Source organism: Porites lutea, chromosome 4 (assembly GCF_958299795.1).
Source record: "Porites lutea chromosome 4, jaPorLute2.1, whole genome shotgun sequence".
Lineage (NCBI taxonomy): Eukaryota > Metazoa > Cnidaria > Anthozoa > Scleractinia > Poritidae > Porites > Porites lutea.
The window spans coordinates 43,372,200-43,391,260 of record NC_133204.1 but is presented as its reverse complement, the minus strand read 5'-3'; the positions used below and the strand labels follow the sequence as shown (position 1 = coordinate 43,391,260).

At 39.7% G+C, this 19,061-nt stretch overlaps 1 protein-coding gene across 1 annotated transcript in view; it reads right to left on the bottom strand.

Moving 5' to 3' along the window:
• LOC140933707 (myoferlin-like) overlaps positions 1 to 19,061 on the bottom strand; it is a 51,743-nt gene that overhangs the window by 12,707 nt on the left and 19,975 nt on the right. Inside the window, exons 22-39 of the mRNA XM_073383317.1 lie at positions 18,692 to 18,844; positions 17,246 to 17,395; positions 15,403 to 15,471; positions 14,089 to 14,168; positions 13,123 to 13,237; positions 12,086 to 12,188; positions 10,909 to 11,036; positions 10,031 to 10,195; positions 9,288 to 9,336; positions 8,630 to 8,707; positions 7,098 to 7,279; positions 6,232 to 6,381; positions 5,675 to 5,782; positions 4,619 to 4,780; positions 3,635 to 3,794; positions 2,988 to 3,055; positions 2,197 to 2,301; positions 850 to 975 (exon numbers count right to left, since the gene is read on the bottom strand). Of these exons, the coding sequence (XP_073239418.1) occupies positions 850 to 975; positions 2,197 to 2,301; positions 2,988 to 3,055; positions 3,635 to 3,794; positions 4,619 to 4,780; positions 5,675 to 5,782; positions 6,232 to 6,381; positions 7,098 to 7,279; positions 8,630 to 8,707; positions 9,288 to 9,336; positions 10,031 to 10,195; positions 10,909 to 11,036; positions 12,086 to 12,188; positions 13,123 to 13,237; positions 14,089 to 14,168; positions 15,403 to 15,471; positions 17,246 to 17,395; positions 18,692 to 18,844 (2,151 nt within the window). The remainder of the gene's footprint in view (positions 1 to 849; positions 976 to 2,196; positions 2,302 to 2,987; positions 3,056 to 3,634; positions 3,795 to 4,618; positions 4,781 to 5,674; positions 5,783 to 6,231; positions 6,382 to 7,097; positions 7,280 to 8,629; positions 8,708 to 9,287; positions 9,337 to 10,030; positions 10,196 to 10,908; positions 11,037 to 12,085; positions 12,189 to 13,122; positions 13,238 to 14,088; positions 14,169 to 15,402; positions 15,472 to 17,245; positions 17,396 to 18,691; positions 18,845 to 19,061) is intronic.

Here is a 19,061-nt window from a genome sequence, read left to right as displayed (position 1 = left end):
CGCATATAGATCGTCCACACATATTTTTACTTGTTCTTATTGTTTGACGTTTTTTAACTGTTGCTGTTTTTTTTTTCCTTTTTTTTTTTGCCCTTGTTGTGCCTATTCGCGGGCTTGGGGTTAAAGTATGACTTTGTGTAGAACAAGACGCGTATACTAGGCGTGTATTGGGCTGCAGTGGTCTCCTATGTTCTATACTGCGTTTATAGCTCCTCCTACAGCGAGTATAAACGATGAAAAATACTTCTTTTGGCTTTCAATGAATAGAAATTTCACGGTCAAAAAGCAGGTACCCCCCTCCCCCTCAGAAGTTTATTCCTCCATTGCGGTGGGAATAGGACACGCAACGCCATTTTGTCAAATTTCGACATAGACGCAACTCCTTTTTTGATTGGGCCACAGGCATCCCAATAATCAATTGAGCATGGTGATAGATGAATGGCACTTGGGTGCGAAATAAAAGTAAGGGAATCCGGATTGTGGAATAAATTTTTGCATGTGGAATACCGAAATTTGGGAAATTTTCGCTTGAGGTATTTAAATCCTGGGCTTCGGAATCCAAAATACAGCTCAAAGAATCCGGGATCCCACAAACAAATGGAATCCGGAATCCAAATTCCACTGTTAAAATATCCCTAGAATCCGGAATCCACGGCGTGGAATTCAGACTCCAAGACTGTCTTGGATTCGCTTACATGGGGGGACATATATAAACATCTATACTACTCATGAGATCTATGTAAAGTTCAAAGACTAGACTTCCTTGTGGGGAGCATTGTTTCAAGATCATTAACAAAACGTTGCTTGTTCTCTATGGTGAATAGGACAAAATGCCATTAAATTAGTTACCTTGAACTCGCCGACAACTATTGCATCTTCCTTTGGCTTTACCTTACCACGGTGTAGATCAAACGTCTTAACCAAATCTTGAAATCCTTCATAGATATCAACTTTCTCCAGCTGTTTGTCGTATATCTAAAAAGAAAACATTTTCTCATTGGCTCTCAAAATTTCCATCATTGCATCCCGTCCCGACTAGGGGTTGAATTCCACTATCGCGTAATCTTTCCATGGGAACGCACGGAAATTTCACGCGCGTAAATAAAATAGAGGCAGTGTTTGAAAGGCCACGCGTAAAGGTAAAAGTTGAACCACGTTCAACTTTTACGTTCACGCGTGACCTTCCATACATCGCCTCTATTTCATTTACGCGCGTAAAATTTACGTGGGTAAGCACGGAAAAATTACGCAACAGTGGAAATCTACCTTAGGACAGGTTAACTGGGCACATATTTTAAAAAAAGCAAACACACCCACGCTGTTCCCGTACTGAGTGAGTCCAACGCTAAATTCACGACAAAATAAAAGCAAATGCACTAGATAATTGGAGTATTTATTGAAAACTTCAAAATTATACGTCGAGTGAGGATAAAAAATACAACTTTTCATAGATGAGGTAGTAGATGAAAACGACAAAGCAAAAATAATACAAATTACATAAAACACCTTTCGCCATATTTCGTCAAATATGTTTAGTGCTGAAGCAAGGCAATTCGATACTCAGATTATACTTTGCGACTAGATATAAGTGAATTGCAGAACCTCGAGGGCAGGGGATATTAAAACGGCCAAAAGTAGGAAGAATGGGAAAGAAACCTTTTCCTTGGATGAAAAAGGCTGCCAAGTAGAAAGCAAAATATTATATTTTCCTGTCTCGATTTTCGCTATTAATTTGAAGATAATGGTTCAAATGGCTTTCATTTTGTCTTCAAGGTACTTCTGTATAGCTCAAAGCATTTCTTCATTACCTCTCGAAACGATCGTTAAAACAACCGGGCCAAGTTCTGAATAGCCTCCCAAGCAAACGTTCCTAGGGGTTCGTCACACGCGTGACGAACCCCTAAGAACGTCTGCGTGGGAGGCTAAGTTCTGAAGTTTGTGACGGTTCTTTTACACTCTGCCTTGAATTGTAGCTAGTCAACTGCGGACGCCCAAACGGGCATATAGAAAGACAGAGCCAAATATAGATGGCCAAAGCAAGATCACACTTCGCTAAGCGATCCTGGTGGGAGTCAAGCGCGAAGCGAATTCCGACCAAAAAAATAAACCAGGCTACGCTCGAAGACCTTTTGGACTTCTAGCTACTTCTGGCGCGAGGACTCGAAATTACGAAATGTCAATGGTGGATGGACCTACTACAAATTTATCGTAGCCTTTTTCTATGTAGTCGCCACACTTGTCGTAATCTTCCATGGAAGCGTAGTATTTGGACCACCAATCAATGTCCGTCTCCATCAACTCCTGTAAAACAAAACTTGCTCGATGTTTACGATAATACAAATAAAAACATTACCTCTAAAAATCAGTGAAAAGCAAAATTTCCTAACTGCGTTCCTGCAACTGAGCAACTATAAAAACTGAGGGCGTTCGATTGGCCGTATTCCAGAAGAGGAATACATGGAATTAACTCTCAGAATCAATTGTTTTTGTATTAACTGGGTGGTCAGTCAAAAAATCTGGTGGGAATTGCAGTGCTTATTAAGGTTAATCTAACATTCCAATTGTCCAGAAATTCGCGGTCGGACGATTTCTGCGTACCTCCTGGTCAGATCTACCATGGCCAAAGGGCTTTACAGATGTATCTGGGTTCAAGGTAAATGGCAAGTAGTCCCTTTTCATTGACTTGTCACGGCAAGACTAGCGGGAGCGACTGGCTAATTATGTAAGTAATGTGCCGGTAAATAACATGGCTTGCGTTGGGAAACACGACACTAACAAGTCAGGCAAAAGCGGTTAACGTTATTACCACACGGGAAGTAAATAGCCTGGCATCGGGTATGCAAGGGAAAACTTTTCTCAGAAAAATTAATTACCCAGTTAACAAAGACAAGTTGTCATCAAACTTGTACTAGCTACAAATCTAAGCCAGTGCCGTATGTGATAATCATGGCTTTTGTGAGGGGCCGGGAGGGGGACGAGTTTCTTACCGTTGATTCTTTCTCATCAGCAATGTCGATCAAAAACGATTCAGAATCCTCTTCAAAGTCTGCGCCACCTTAAAAATATCATTTTCATCAAAATTAGCTTTGCATTGCCGGAAGGACCCAGGCCACCGGGCCCTCACTTTATTTTACGACTAAGCTGAAATCCGCAAGGCCGAGAAAAGTGATTTTGGAGACCGGGTTCCTCTCTTATGTCAGGGTCCGGATAATACTGGGAAATCAGAATTCGTTACTAATACTACTACCACTACCACTACTACTACTGTGTTTTACTGCTAATTATAATTTATGAAAAGATTTTTGTCTTTTTGCACCTAATTGGTTAAGCAACGATGAGGCGTTAGAAATATTGCCTAACTTACTGAAAAGATCGAAGTGCCAATTAATATTTTTTATTTATCAGGAGCCTTGGGCTCTCTTATTGTTTTATTTACAGTTAGCTATTTATTTTGGCCTCGCACGCTTCTCACTAGTCTCCCTCGCGGCCGTTTTTTGTTCTTCCTCCCGTGACGAGACAATGAAAGCTTTAAGTGCAATTTACAGGTAAAGCGACTGTTTCAATAGTGAAAGCAATAGCCACTTGTAAAAGTTTTATTTAATGGACCCAAGCATTACAGTGTCTTTGTGCAAACCTGTGTCTTCACCAGCATCAACATCATCCAGCGGCAAACATCTGAAGGGCCTCAATGACTTGATACAGTGAACACCAACAACGGGGTGGCGTCCAAATGAGCGGTTGTCCCTAACTTTGATGTTCATCGGTGGTGTATAAAGCTCTTCCTTTGGGAGATACTAGAAAGAGACAGCAAATATTCTTAGATCCTGTTATATGGAGAGAAAGTTGTCCCGAGTAGAAGGGTCACCCCCTAGACTTGCCTACAAGTCGTGCTCAAATTTTTCCACGAGCAGGAAGCGCGAGCGGTAATTATATAAATTTATGTTTTCTGCGGCAAAAGCGAGAGAGAGCTGGGGCCAACTACCGGAACCGGAAATGAGAAGCAAAGGACTTCTAGGTCACTCTGCTACCCGAGTTACCTTGGGCGAGCCAACTTTTCTTACCTTATTTCCTTACAAAACGTGGGGAACCGTTTACATGAGAAACAGAAAGTTGGCCTGGCTAGGCGGGTGACCCTTTTGTTATAGTAGGGTCATCCTCTTAGCGGGACCATTTTCTCCATATAAACGCTTCGGCTCGGCCAGCTGGGTCAACTTTGTCAAGGCGATACAATTTGGGCATGCGCGAGTGCTGTTTGTAGAAAATAAGAGCATCTGGGAGTGCTCTTAGCTATGCGGTGAACAGGGTCAGATTTTTTTCATAAAAACGCTTGCTAAAGTTGATTCAGCAAATAAAGTGAGTGACCCTCCAACTTATCTCCATACAAACGGGGCTTTAAAGACAATGCATCTGCTATGCTTTCTTCACATAAAGACCACTGCGCGTCGCTTTTCAGTCGATAACGAAACGTTTGACTTCAACAAATTTATAGCGGAGCTCCACGCGCACGTGGAGAAATTTTCGAGAAAAACACTTTCAAATTTTGATCAGCGTGCGCTAGCCGGCTATGAAGAATTTGCTCGAGGGAATCAAATCAATGAGAAAAGGAGAAACAGATTACCGTGTCAAAGAAGAAAATTGGTTGATCAAAATTTGGATTTTTCTGTGTGTTCTTGATAATGGAGGAGTGGATGGTGTGGCCTCCGCATTCAAACTCAATACTCGGTGATGAAACATTTGCCAACTGAAACTTCTTCATGTTTCTAACGCCCCAGCAAAGAACCTAGACGCGAAAAGAACATGTCAGTAAACGAATGTTGCGAAAACCATCTCAAATTAACAAAAAGCTATCCACTGCAATGGAAAAACAAATCATGCAATTATCAGCATAACAGTACAAGATACAATTGTTGACCGACGTAGGGCTTTGGTGTCTCCATGCTTTTATCTGCTAGCCTTTCTTCCTGTTTTCTCCTATGTAAATCATATTCTCCATATGTTGTACCTCCTATATGTACAGTACGTTTTCCATAAGAAATGATTTGAACAACGGACGGATTTGAACTGCGGTTTGGTTGCTAAGTTCGCAAGGTTGAAATATGTGAATGTTTCAATGATCATTTCTTTCAGGTAGCATGCTTCTTCTATTGCCGGTTGCCCAGCAAGGGAATTCCAAAGGCAAATGCAAATGAGAAACTGCCAACTTGAATCTGACGCTTTCCGTTTGCCTTAAACGTGATTCTAATTCTCCATAATATTTTAGTGCATTTTATCCTAGAATACAATAAATCGAATGCTCTTTAGTTTATTACAGCTCTACCCCGGGGGGGGGGGGGGTACTGCCATATATGGGGCTATATGGGTATGTGTCGCTGTGAAGGGTATGGTTTTCAAGCAGTTTACTCTAGGATAGGGTATATAAATCAGAGCGTTTGGGTCTAGAATAGGGTATCACTTTTCAGGAAACTGATCAGTTGGTTGAAGATTTTATCTAGACCAGGGAAGCTGCTATTCTAGGATAGGGGGATTTGGGGAGTTTACTCTGGTATAGGGTAGCAAAATTCAGCTGAACTAGCTCTAATATAGGTTAAGGGTTCTAGGGTCCCAGCGGCGCATCCCCACCCAGAAATTCCTAAAGTACCCCCCCCCCCCCCCACCCGGGAGCTCTACAAAGCACCTCAATAGCTGTACGCTGCATTGCAGGCCTTATGCCACTTGGTACGATGTGTAAACTCGGTCTGTTTTCTTTCGTAGGTGGAAAGTACGGCAAGTCATTTCCTTCGTCCTAAAAGGCAAAAATAAAACGAAACGACTGTAATGCCGAGAATATGACCACATCAAACCACGTCAAACGTCTTGACAAAATCTCAAATGACCAAATCTAAGATCTCACTGGCACTAGCCCTCTGCTATCGACGGTCATCTCACCACAGCTCAAGTTCCTTGGCCACATTTTTCTAATGGAGAAGGATGAACCCGCTAACATCTATGCGTTTTATGAGTGCCCCCCCGCCCCCTCCCTAGAGGAGAAGACCCCTCGGGAGACCGCATAAGTCCTTTTTCAGTTAAGTCCAGGAATGGATCGATCCTAATACTCATTTCTAGGAAGATGATATTGTGGGCATTTGGGGCCATTTGGAGATGACTTACAGTCGACTGCTCTTCGGTCGACCGATGATGATGATGATGATGATGACGATATCTCGCGGTTAATACTATTCATATTTTCCTCACCAGGAAGAGCTCAAACGCAACCAGGACTTCACCGGCATCATCAACTCCTTTCTTGATTGGTTCCCACATCAACTTCGGAGCAGGAGGGCCTTGCCCTTTAAGCTTCACGACTGGAGATTCCACACAACGGCCCATGTACTCGTCTTTCCCCTAGAAATGATATTACAAAGCTATTAATCAGGCAAGGAATGAAACACTTATCGTAGCAAGACATAATGATCTCCTTTCTAGATCTAGTAATGGTTTTATAAAAAGCATCGTCAGGGACCTGGAGAAACGTATTTTGGATTGGTGGGCCTAGCGCGCGAAAGTAACTAACGGGTTCGGGGGCACGCTTCCCAGAAAGCTTTGAAATTTAGAGCTTCTGAAATCACAGGAAAAACGTTTATTTCAGTCTTTATCCTGAGAAAAATTTTGTTGAATTTTTATTACCACTTTGTTTGTTTTCTACACAAAAGCGTACATTTAACAAAAAAAATTGCCCTTGCTTTAAAAATAAAGATTAGAAGTACTTTTGTAAAAGCAAAAAAGCACTGATTCCACAAAAAAATTATTGGTGTTCCACCCAAAAATTATTGGTGGGGCTATAGCCCACCCAGCCTCATAACTCTGCGGTTCACGATAGTCCTTTACGACTTATTTGCTCCAGGATTACTCCAGAAAATTGTATGAGAATACAGATATACAGTTGTATGATAGTAATAAACCTCTCGCCAAAATGTTAAAGGCAGGTCCGTACAAGCTCCGAAATGTTAAGAGAGTTCCTTTGCTGCCAATCTCTTTATTTCCTTTTTAAAAAAGGATCAATGGCCAAAGGGTTCATCTGTTGCTTATCCGTGTAAAGATATTTTCTTTAGATATCCTACCACGGGGTCTTTGTCAAACAACTCCAAAACAACTCGAGGTGGAGACTTTTCCGTGATTTCAGGACTTCCATAAATAAGAACATCTTCAAAAATCAGCGTCTGGTCCCAGGTGGGACACAATGTCCGGGCGCGAGTCTCCGATACTTGACTCTGATTAACAAATACGATACGCACGTAGGGGTCTGAAATAAAGGAGGAAACAAGTGGAGGTTCTTAGATATATCAAAATAATGATCCTGTGAACAATGCCTAGTCGGATTTCACATTGGCCAACACAACATGGAGGGGCTTTAAGTATCGCCTGAAGATTGTTAATTCCCTTACTAGACCCATTCGTTTGTTAAAGTCTAAGTCCCAAGAGTCAAATGGCTGGAACAGCTGCGAGACGGTTTTTTCTTATTTGTTTATCCGAGAAGATAAAATTGCGACCGACCAAACGAAGCTGGTATCTAACTGAACAATTGACTGAGCTATACAGTCAACGGTTATGATAATGACACGTAAAGTTTTTGCTTAAGCACAAGAATTTAAAAATACGAAACTTCGTGAAACTTTATGAAACTGGGATAATGTAAAACGAATACCAGTGATAAATAACTGCTCATAAAATAATTTGGTAAAACAAGGCCAGTGGGGTTATTTGCTGTCTTTTTAAATAGCTAAAACGTGTCTTCGCATCTATTGAATTTCGAAAACAAAGGTTCAATTTTATCGTCCATAGTCAGGGATGGCAAGGATGGACATGAATTGCGCCACATTTTAAAGTTTGATGTTTTGATTATAGTTTAGTGCTCCCTGATAAGATTTGTTTGATAGAGTGGTTTTCGTTTGAGTGTCGTAAAACCAAAACCAAAGTAATTACTCTGGCCAATCACATAGGACACAGACAATACATTGAACTAATCAAAACTCGAAGTAATTACATGTGGCTGACGCAAAGCGCGGGAAAATGCATGCGAGCGCGTCACAATTGGCTTTGGTTTTACTTCTGATTGGATGAAAAGGTGGCGCGAATCTTTTAAGCCACTCGCATCGTGTAGAAAGTGCAAAACCAATTACTTTTCGACACTCAAATGAAAACCGCTCTATACGAGGAAAACTAAGACGCGTCTTACATAGGACGCGTCTTAAATAAGACGCGAACTTTCTGTATAAACGGCACATTTCGTCTAAAATAAGACGCGGCCTAGCTAAGACGCGTCTTATTTCAGAACATCACTTAACACCTGTTCTTAGATAAGACGCGTCTTAACTAAGAGGAGAAAAACTTCGTATAAATGACCTGTTATGTACTCTAATTCCTCTGAAAACGCGACGAGAGAAGAGATCTGTGGCCAGTAATATGAGTCTATTCGATGGATTAAAATTGCATTCTAAGGCTTGAAATATAATTCAAAGTTAATTTAAGCCTTACGTTAGACCAAAAAAAATTAAACAGATTTGCTGGTCTTCTCGTTGGAACAATTGATCAATTAAACGTTTAAAGTGAAACTGAAAGTTTTTTAGCCACTTTCTTTAGTTTCTAAACGTACCTGATAGTCCATCGGGATCTGAGGGCAGCAGGTCCCGGCCTTGAAAGAGGTACACCCTAAGCTGGTACTTGTGGGGTTCTAAGACACACAGGAAACAAACACCCTGAAGAAAGACTTTCTCGATATGTTTAAATTGACAAAGCAAGAGCTCGCAATTTTGGCCACTTCTAACGCAGGATTACTACGTGTGTAGGAATCTGATCTATTAATCCAAAAAATCTGAAATCCGAACGGCCGCAGAAATGAGCAACAAAAAAAGTTAAAATAATGTTCATATAATCATTATTTCATCGTCAAAAATAAGCCAGGTTAATGCTATATTAAAAAATCCATGACACTAAATTTGCTTCTTCCAATCGATTAAGTGTTATTTTTTAAGAAAAAGGTAATGGTGTCTCAGTGGTCAGGTATATGTACCTTTAATTTCTTATCCTGTGTTTCTCAAGGGTTGTAAACTACGATTTTGGCGCCAGAAAATATTTCCTCGATCGTACTATTTTCGGAGGCAAATTTCGTTTGGTAGTTTTAAAAACCTTAAATAGCATAAATTTGACAGTTTTGACAGTCTTGGTAACTTGCCTATGCGCCCGCTCACTGTTTTATTGATGTTAACCTTGATATGGCGGTTATCATAAATTATTATTTATTTATCACGTACTTTCAAATGTAATGTACATCCTTGGCACTATCATATGTCCTTCTTTACCCTGTTGGTTGGACGAAAATAGTTTTAGAACAATCTCACGGATAGAATTAGTGGGACGTGAAAGCACTAAACAATGGATTAATCACGGCGCTGTTTTTGTGCGGTCAAAGCGCTATTATTGATGTTAGGTTGCTTTGTCAATGGGCTACCATTGCACAGCCATTGTACTATCCTCGCGCCATCATTGCCAGTACTTATTACGCTATCCTTACTCTATTTGCTATCAAATCTTGGCCTGTCATTGGTCAAATTCTGTTACAAATGTGCTTATAATAGTCATAACCTGAGAAAACAGCCGACATTTCCTAACGCCATCCACTGGTTTCCCCAAGAAATGACCTCTGAAGAACGAGAGTACAAATTCCTAGTGATGACACGACACTACCCAGAATTGGGTAGTGCTTCTGATTGGTCGTGTCCGAGGGAAATTTGTTTCAACCAATCAGAAGCCCTACTCAGATTTGAATAATGACACGTCATCAGTATGGAACTTTTACTGTCTTTCAGACTCCATTTCGCGGGAAACCGGTGGTGGCATTGGGAAATGTCGGTTGTTTTCTCGGACTACGTGTAAAAGTTCAAGCTAATTTAAAATTACTTCCTAATTCCGTAGAAGAAAGGTTTTTAATTGCCACTAGAGAAAAGCCGGAAGACAAATAACGAATACCACTAACAATTTTAACTTGTTCTCTCACCTCTTCACTGATGTAAAAGACGGCGGGTGCAGTCGGATCAGTTTGTACCATCTTACGATGCCATCTGCGGCGTCGAACTAAATCTCTTGTTCGACATTTACTGTGAAACTTGGATGAAAACACCGTCGCGAACTCCCAACCTTCTTCGTCTACTTTTTCCTGGCCCTGAAAGAGTTACCGTGTAGCATGAAAATTTTGCGGGTTTAATTTTTGCGAATTTTGCGGATTGACCTCGATCCGCAAAAATTAGTTCCCGCAGAAAGAAAACCCGCAAAATAAAACGCCGCAAAAATTAACTCCCTTCAGTCAAATTAAAAACTCTGCTTTTAATGGCCTTGTTCTGTATGGTAGGGATAGGCTTTTGTTTTGTTTTGCTGTTGTTTAGTCCCTTTGTGCAGTAAGATATTACAGTGATTACCGTATTATTCTCCATTAAATATCTAAGTAGAGTGAACTTTGACCCAACATATCGTAAAATAAAAGTTGAAAATACTATAGTAAGGTTTCTTCCACTTAAATATTCTGCTACTTGAACAGAGAATCGCAAAAATTAGTTCACACCAGAAATTTCAGTCATCTCGAACCGCAAAAATTTGTTCCCGCAAACCACAAGAAATCGCCAATCCGCAAAATAAAACTCCCGCAAAATTTTCATGCTACAGGGTAATACATCATGTACACCGGCTCCATACCAGGGTGTTTTCCTTAAACTAGTAATCAGGTTAGTCGCATGATTACAGAACGGACTGGTCTCTGGGACTTCCCGTCCAGTCGCGTCTGAACTAACTGGGCTGAATTCTAGTCTAGTTGAAGTCTCTGTTTAAGGCCAGAATTAAATTAAAAGAAAATAACAGTGAATTAAATATGACGAGATTCACCTTATCTTCTTTTTCAGTACTCTTCACCAGATTTCTACTGCGGACCCATCTTCTTCTTCTTGCCATGTGGTATCTCTTTTCTACAGCCACGTAACTCGCAACAGTTGTCTCCACTGCATATTCCCATCCTAGTAGCAGACAGGAAATCAATTGAAATACAGCTAAGTAAGACTAATCAAAGTGTATTTTACCTCTCTCTTATTTGCTCTTCTTCTGATAACATCTTGTACCTTATCGCCAGATTCATAAGTTTAGACCACAAAATATAAAGTTATGATTTGAGTTCCTTGGTTCCCACACTGCACGCATACGTTAGTCGTTTTAAAAAAAGGGTCTTGAATTTTGAATGGAAAACTAAGCTTTCTGAAAACGCCCGTTGGTCATCTTTCCTTTGATGAGGATAATTCCACTTAGCGAGAATCCTTCAGTTTGAAAAAATAAACTCTGGTAAAAGGTGATGTCATTTCATTTGAGTTTAGGTCATGCTTCGCTTGAAACTGTTGACTAGGCGGGCGAGGGGTTAACCCAACCCGGCACGGATTGTCACGACCGTACTGTAATGCCGCTGACTTGTCCTTAGCAAAGAAATTACTCGTTAAGGACAACCTACATCTTCATGACAAACTGTCTCACTAGCTTTATTTCAACATCTTCTCCCTTTAAACAGTCATTTTGGCGATAAGCTTATCTTTGGTGGCCTGTTCCTGGTGGCTTATATTATTTAGCTAAATTTCGAGGCAGGGTTTCTTCCAACATGGTTTCCTTCAGGACAGTTGTTATTTTCATCTTTGAACCATTCTTGCCTCCCTACTTTTACAACTATGAGAAAACTACCGGCAATTTTGTCCAAACACCAGCTTTGACTAGTCGCCTCCACAGGCTTAATGTATTTTATAAAACGGGTGGGAGAATGAGGAGAGAACGGGGAGTGACAGTATAACTGCCGACCATTACAGAAGGAGTTGCCTGCGGAGGAGGCTTAGCTTTTTAAGCGCGTCCAGAATCAACAAAACTTTTACCGGTGAACAAAGTTCAGCAAATGCTTCTGTCCTTTGTAACCTGACCCTATTAATAATCATTTCAGCTAACTTTATTATCGTATAATACTATTAAAAATGGTATATTTGGCCACTTAACCCCAAAGAAGCGGTTTTGAAAGAAACAAGTGCGCTGTTACCATCTTCATCCACTGCCCTGTTAGCATCCACAATCCACTCTGATGTCCAAGTCCATCCCTCAGACACCACTATCTCGTCCTTACTGGTGACCCCATTTCCATGCTGCAACAAGAGCACAGCGCAACTTCTCAATTACATCTGTACACTACAAACAGCTTACTTAACCTGATCGTCTACTTTTCTCTAGACTACGAGCAGTCTCTCTTTTTTCTTGGTCCGTCGAGCAAAACGCCCGAGACACGCAAATGACCACGCGCGTGACTGAAGGCGCTAGACGGGAGACTTCTTGGGCTGCACTCTCCTTACTAAATCTGAAGAAAAAGAATTACTGCTCGCAGCCTAACTTTTCTCGGATGACCGAGACGATATCTGGATGGTTTTATGAAAACTGACCTATCCTTATCTCGTAAGAGATATTCAGTTGCTTGAGTGAATTTTAACTCGACTTTCGAGATACGGCACCGTAAGTGAGCAAAAAGCGGTCGAACCTCCGCTAATCAAGAGAAGGCTGTTGTGGGTTGAAGTATCACAATCAAGTTATTTAATAATTATTCCTCGAGCCCGAATGGCCTCCGAGTCAATAGCCCATGAGGCCGAAGACCGAATGGGCTATTGACTCAGAGGCCATAAGGGCGAGAGGAATAATTGTTTTAGTAAAATCCAACTATTTGGTCAAAAATATTGAGAATAAAAAACTTTTTGCTAGTTAAAGCTAGACTTTAATCCTTTTTTGCCGCCAAAAAGCCCGCGCTTTTCGCTACTAGTGGGCTATAACATATACCCTAGTAGTAGCTCAACCAATCAGAACGCAGCATTAATAATAGACCACTAGTTGGATTTTACTGAAAAGAAATATTCTTTTAGTTACATAAAAACAATAAAACGCTTTCAGTGGTTTCATGACTTTGAAAGGGTTCCACGGTGGCTTGGACAACAGGTTTTATACAAGTGAATGGCAGGGCAAACAGTCGTATAGAATGGATAAATAGTAACGACGTATCCCTATATCTTAAGTAGACTAGAGCCAGCTACTCACGATGTCTGTCCATTGAACTTCAGCGCCTTTCCAGGTTTGTCCTAGGAGGCGGTCTTCATTTTCAAACACATCCTCTAAAAAGCTCTTGCAGCCCGTGTCTTTTTCATATGCTAAGCTGTGGAAAAGACAAGTTGAACGCTAAGATAAATTCAACCCGGAGATTATCTTTAGTTGATGCATTTCGAATTAGTCAGTAAAACTCGTCAAAGCTGAATCATTCCTAGGAAAGCTTTACTCAAAGACTTCCTCATCATATTAGGCATTTGCACGGGAAAATTTGGCGGATTTGGCCCCAGATAAATCACAGTTAAAGTTTGCCTTAGATTCTGAATCAAGAGGTTTTCAGATGTATGGCTAAGAGCTGCTAAACCATTTCAGGATGATCCCTATTATTTCGTCAACACTCTTTCAAGAACTTTTGGAAAAAGAGACATGGTACAGAAAATATGACGTCAACGAAGATGTCACTGATGAAATGATCAATTCAGCAACTCTTTATAGCTAATTTCAGCGTAGGGCGCTTACCGAAATCAGAACGGGTCGGCCAGACAGGTCATTTGAAATTGAAAGAGGCTTTTCTGGACAGTTATATGACATAGCGCAAATCGCTGTCGAGCGTAACAGTTACGAAATAAACGGATTTGGTCCGACGGTGACCTGTCTGATTAAAAACGAAATTCTGTTTACGACTGGTCTGGTCTGGCAGTTCCGTTCTGACTGATGGTTGACGCCCTCAGAGACAGCATCTAAGTTCAGAAAGATAAATTTTAAAATTCGTAGTGGCATCGCTTGTTTAAGGCAGGAAAAAAAGATGATGACAGGACAGCCTCGACTGTTAAGTCGAGGCAAGCTGACAGTTAAACCACACCTTTGCTTTCTTCTTTTTCAGCAAAAGAAATTTATGTATATTTTTTTATTTCATGATCAGTTCTAAATGAATGAATCTGACTGTCAGTTTGCACAAACCTTAGTTCTGGGTTAATAAACCAGTCTCCTTCAAAACACCATCCGTCTGGTGCAGTAAATGATTCTTTCAGAAGCTTCAGCTGTAAGAAAGTAATTAAGCATAAAAATATTGAGTTACTATTTTTTTTTAAAAAAAAATCCAGTTTCTCTTAAGCTTCCTTGGTTCTCTCAAGTGAAACAAAGAAAGAATTTTAAAAAAACGTATACTGAGTATCCACGTGATAAGCACCTCCATGACCTGTGGCTTTTCAACCAATAAACGTTTGTGTGTCTTTAACATTGATTATTCCCTCGGTATTAATTATCACACTGATTTATTCATTCATTCATTTCAACAATTACCGTAACTCCCTTCATCATGCAGTCGATTATACTTCGTAGTTTAGAGACGGCAGTTTAGAAACCTTTGATGGAAAGATTCGAGCTTAATTATGCGGTCAGTTTTCCTCGCGCAGCCAAAATTTTCCCCGAATTCGCACAAGGGGGCCTGCTCCCAGGCTAAAATGAGGGCGAAATTGCTGGCCATGGCTGACACCGCGCAAGTGATACGGCGGTGTCTATGCGTTATGTACTCCTGGCCACACCAATCATGTAGCGAAAAAACGGCCCGAGTAAAATAAGAATTGAGTTTGCAAAATGACGTGTAGCATGCAATAGATTGACATAAATTTTGCGGTTAGCCGGATAAGAGTTCGGGGGCGTTGGTTTGACATCTTTAACAACAAAAATTAAAACCCTAACCCAAAGTAGATATTCATTTAGAGCGATTTTCGTATGACCTTGAAAAATGGTTTCGGGGAGTGTTCGTTATTTGTTTTATCAGCCAATGGATGAAAAGATCAAAACATAGACTCTTCGTTTTCCCGCCAAAGAAAACCCTCATATGGATAAGGCATTGTTCGATTGGCCAATCGTGTTGTAGTATGACGTCAAAGCGAAGTATCGATTGATTTCTAGAAAGTTCTTCGGGCATTAAGTTTTTTCAGCCGAGCGTTCGCTTAACCAACCAAAAGCCACGCGCGTTTGTATCCGTTCGATAAACCAATCAAATCGCTTCATTTCGGTTCGTTTTTTTGTTTCTAGTTGTTCGCGCGTTTTCATTTCAAGGTCAAACGAAAATCGCTCTATACCACATCACGTATAGTTGAGGTAATTCCTCATGTCTTGCCACGTGCTGTTCCGCAAACTAGCTTCGACTCGATATCGTTAATCTTCCCCTTTTACCCTCAACGGAGGGAAGTCTTTAGAGTAAGCTGTTTATGCTTCGCTTGATAACTGAAACTGGTATTTATTTGTTGTAGTGTAAACTCTCACCTTTCCACTGGCGTTTGACCAACTTTTTGCTGTCCAACTTCCAAGCAAGCTCCTCATCTGGTTCTCATACTGGCAAGAAGAAAGATTAAGACGGAATCCATTAGGAATTATTAGTAATATTGTAATTTTCATTGAACAAAATCCTTGTACGAGAATAATTTCATTTAGTATATACTAAAACAGTGGATAGTGTTTTTCGCGCGCTCTGATTGGCTACTCAATCAGTGAATATCCTGCACTATTCACTGATTCACCTCCAGTTCGTCCGAGCGACCGACGCCAAACTCGCTTAAGTTGCAAGCCAAATGCCTTCCCGGTTGGCTGCCGTAAACAAACAAAGAAATTTCACAACTAATCAAGCAAGCTGTCTCCGAAATACACGAAGAAGGTGACGAAGTTCGGATTGGAAGTTTTAACAGGTAAAGCTTTGTCTTTTTGACACGAATTTATCGATAAAACCGGTGAAAAAGTTTTTTGTTTACAAATGCAAATTAAGCTTAAGTCTTGCTTACTTTATTTAGTTGAGTTATTCATAAATAAGCTTAAAACTAAATTTAAAAATCTTTTTTTATAGAATGATTTTAAATACAAAAAGAATTCACAACTCCTTTTGAAGAAATTTCCCCTCAAGAGCTAAACAAATGCCCTCAAAAGTTTTAGTTGTCGGCAAGAAAAAGCGACGGCCGCGCCGCCCGGTCATTACGCGCCAAAATTGTAATCGTTAGCAACACTATTTGAGTTAAAAATCGTCATTTTTGGGCTCAATTATCTCACTGTTTTAGTATATACTAAAACAATTATTCACCTCAGTGTCGGTGGCTAGTCCTGGATATTTACCTCACTGCTTCGCAGTTCGGTAAATATCCAGGACTAGCCACCTCCACTTCGGTGAATAATTGTTATTTATTTAACGCATATTGCATTCTTTTCTTTTATTCTTTTCAATGGCTAAAGATGTTTTAGTCTTATGCAATAACAACAAGGAAAATTTCTCATAGGAGCCCGAGAAAACAAATTTCAAAAGCGTCAAATTTCACAAAATGAAATCTTACCCATGAAATTTTACCTGTGTTTTCACAATTCCTCTGAAATTTAAAGTCAAGGTTCACGGGCTCTCATATAAAGAAATTGTCCTTGACGTTATTTCAGATAACTAATTATATCAATAACCCTTAAAAAGTGTAAAAAAGAATGCATGATATGGCTTAAATTAATCTGGTACAAGGTTTTATCCGCTGAAAATTAAAATTACGACAATTTCCTGATGGACTTAAAATTTTAGATTTTTACCTTGAAAATCGAAAATCACTGAGATCATGTGCTTGAAAATACTTACAGAACGGCAGGACCTTTTCCGGGTTACCATTTCGAAATGTTTTCCAGTATTGCCTGGTAAAAATCCCGCAACTTGAAGCCCCCTATTTCTACCATTTTACGAAGAATTTAAATCAAATCAAATCAAATCAAAACCTTTATTCATACAAGATGACGTTTAAGGCTTAGTAGCTTAAGGGGTCGTGTATAGGATATAAATAATTGTACAAATTTTCGATTAAAATAAGTTAAAGCAGTAAAAAATCTTAGAATACTTTTAAAAATAAACTCTTTCTAACAAGTTCACCAATGTTTCGATAATGCATTTAAGTAATGAATTAAATTAAGTATTGAATTGAATAACTGAATGAATTCAATGAATTCAAGAATTTAAGTAATATTAACTTCGAAATTTTATTAAATGGTGTGTGAAGGAACTGGCTTTAACTATATAAGATGGCGGTCATCATGCACTTATATGAAAAGATGATATAATTTGCCTAGCTAAAACAATGTATGATCACTATACCGTTTCTGCGAATACACAAAAGTTGCCTTCAGTTTCCTGGCGGTTCGTCCAAGCCTCTTGATGTTTCTCGAGTCCAAGCCACAACATAACACGGACATGAGCAGGGACTTCTGGGTAACCATCTATGTTAAAGCCTTTCTTTCCAGGGTACTGTGGAGGTTTAAATGGAGTTGTATTTATTTTAAGATACCTTCAACTTAATAAAAAGACTGAGGGCGCAACCATCGCTTTTTTTCTCTTCCATTTTCTTCCTCCTCGCTCTTTCTATTTTTCCTTTCCTTTTCTTTTGCTGACAGTGTGCTTTTCAAGCTTATCGTGCGCAAAAAAACTCACTTCTGGCCCCTTTTCACTCAAATGGCTACAAAGTTCGCCTAGTTTGTTTTCAAAATTATTATTCTAATTTTTGTGCCTTCATACTGAGCAGTGTTTAAGGCCAAAAGACACTTCATTGTTAAGCGTGGAAATTGGCTCAATAAAGAAGAAAAGTAAAAGAAATGCTGTTTCCAAATTCTCACGTTTTTGCCTTAGCTGTTTATCTAAAAGACGACTCCTTGAAGTCGGATTAGGATTATTTACTGCTAGTAATCTTTCATGGAACCAACACGTAGACAAAATAACTGCTAAGGCTAATAGGGTTCTAGGGTTGGTTAAGAGGACTTGTAGGGACTTAAAGGCTATTGATACCATGAAGACACTTTATTGTAGTCTTGTGAGACCTTTATTAGAATATTCATGCGAAACTTGGAACCCTCGTAGTAAACGTAACATTGATAAATTGGAGGCTGTTCAGCGAAGAGCTACCAGATGGATCGACTAGGGCTGATGATGATTATGATGCTAGACTATCTAAGCTAAAATCGTTGTCATTATCTAATAGGAGGTTCACTAGAGATGTTACATTTTTGTAAATGTAATTAATGGGCATTATGATATTGACATTTCAAATAAGCTCATATTTTGTAAGGACAGAAATACAGGTTATAACTTGAGGAAAAATGGCACACAGGACCTTGTTCCAAATTTTAGTAGAACTAACGGTTTTAATATATAGTTTTTTTAACCGTGTTGTAGATGAATGGAATGGTTTACCCAATCATATTAGAGAATCAAACAGTATTGCAACTTTTAAAAGAAATGTTTTAAGCTTTATTAAGGATAACTAGAACATTTAGATTTCTATTTGTATATGTTTTTGTTACATTTTAATTAGTGGGGGCATCCCTAGTATGGCGCATTGGCGCTTTTGGTTGTCTTCTTCTCCACAACTTTTTTTTTTTCTTTTCTTATAGTAGTGTTAGCTTATTTCATTTCATTAATTGCTTGTAATGTAGTGGAGTGAATCTGTAATAAATTTTCTGGCGGGAAAATGGTCACGTGCAAGTCTATCCGGTGTTTGCCGTAAGTGCGGTACTTAAGATTTTCTTGCTAACATAAAACCAATCTTACCTGCATAAATAGATCTAACACCTGTCCACAATGCTTGCCACGACAGTCCGAATGTTTGGAGTAGAGAACATCATAGGCCGGAATGCGGTGATATGCTATCCTTTTCTCTCCACTCAACATCCAGATAACAACGTCAGGCATACTGTTCTGGGGCTACGGATAAAAAAAATCAGCGAATAATACCTTACACCAATTAATTCTAGTTGAAGTGTATCAAAGAGAAGGGAAATCCTTTATGCGGTCTGTGGAAGGGCCTAAAGGGACAAGAGACGCATTTTATGGCAACGGAAAAGACAAGAAAACGTCCTGGTTAAGGGATTTATTCATATTTAAAATACGGTGCGTATACAGCATAAGTAAAAAGAAATGC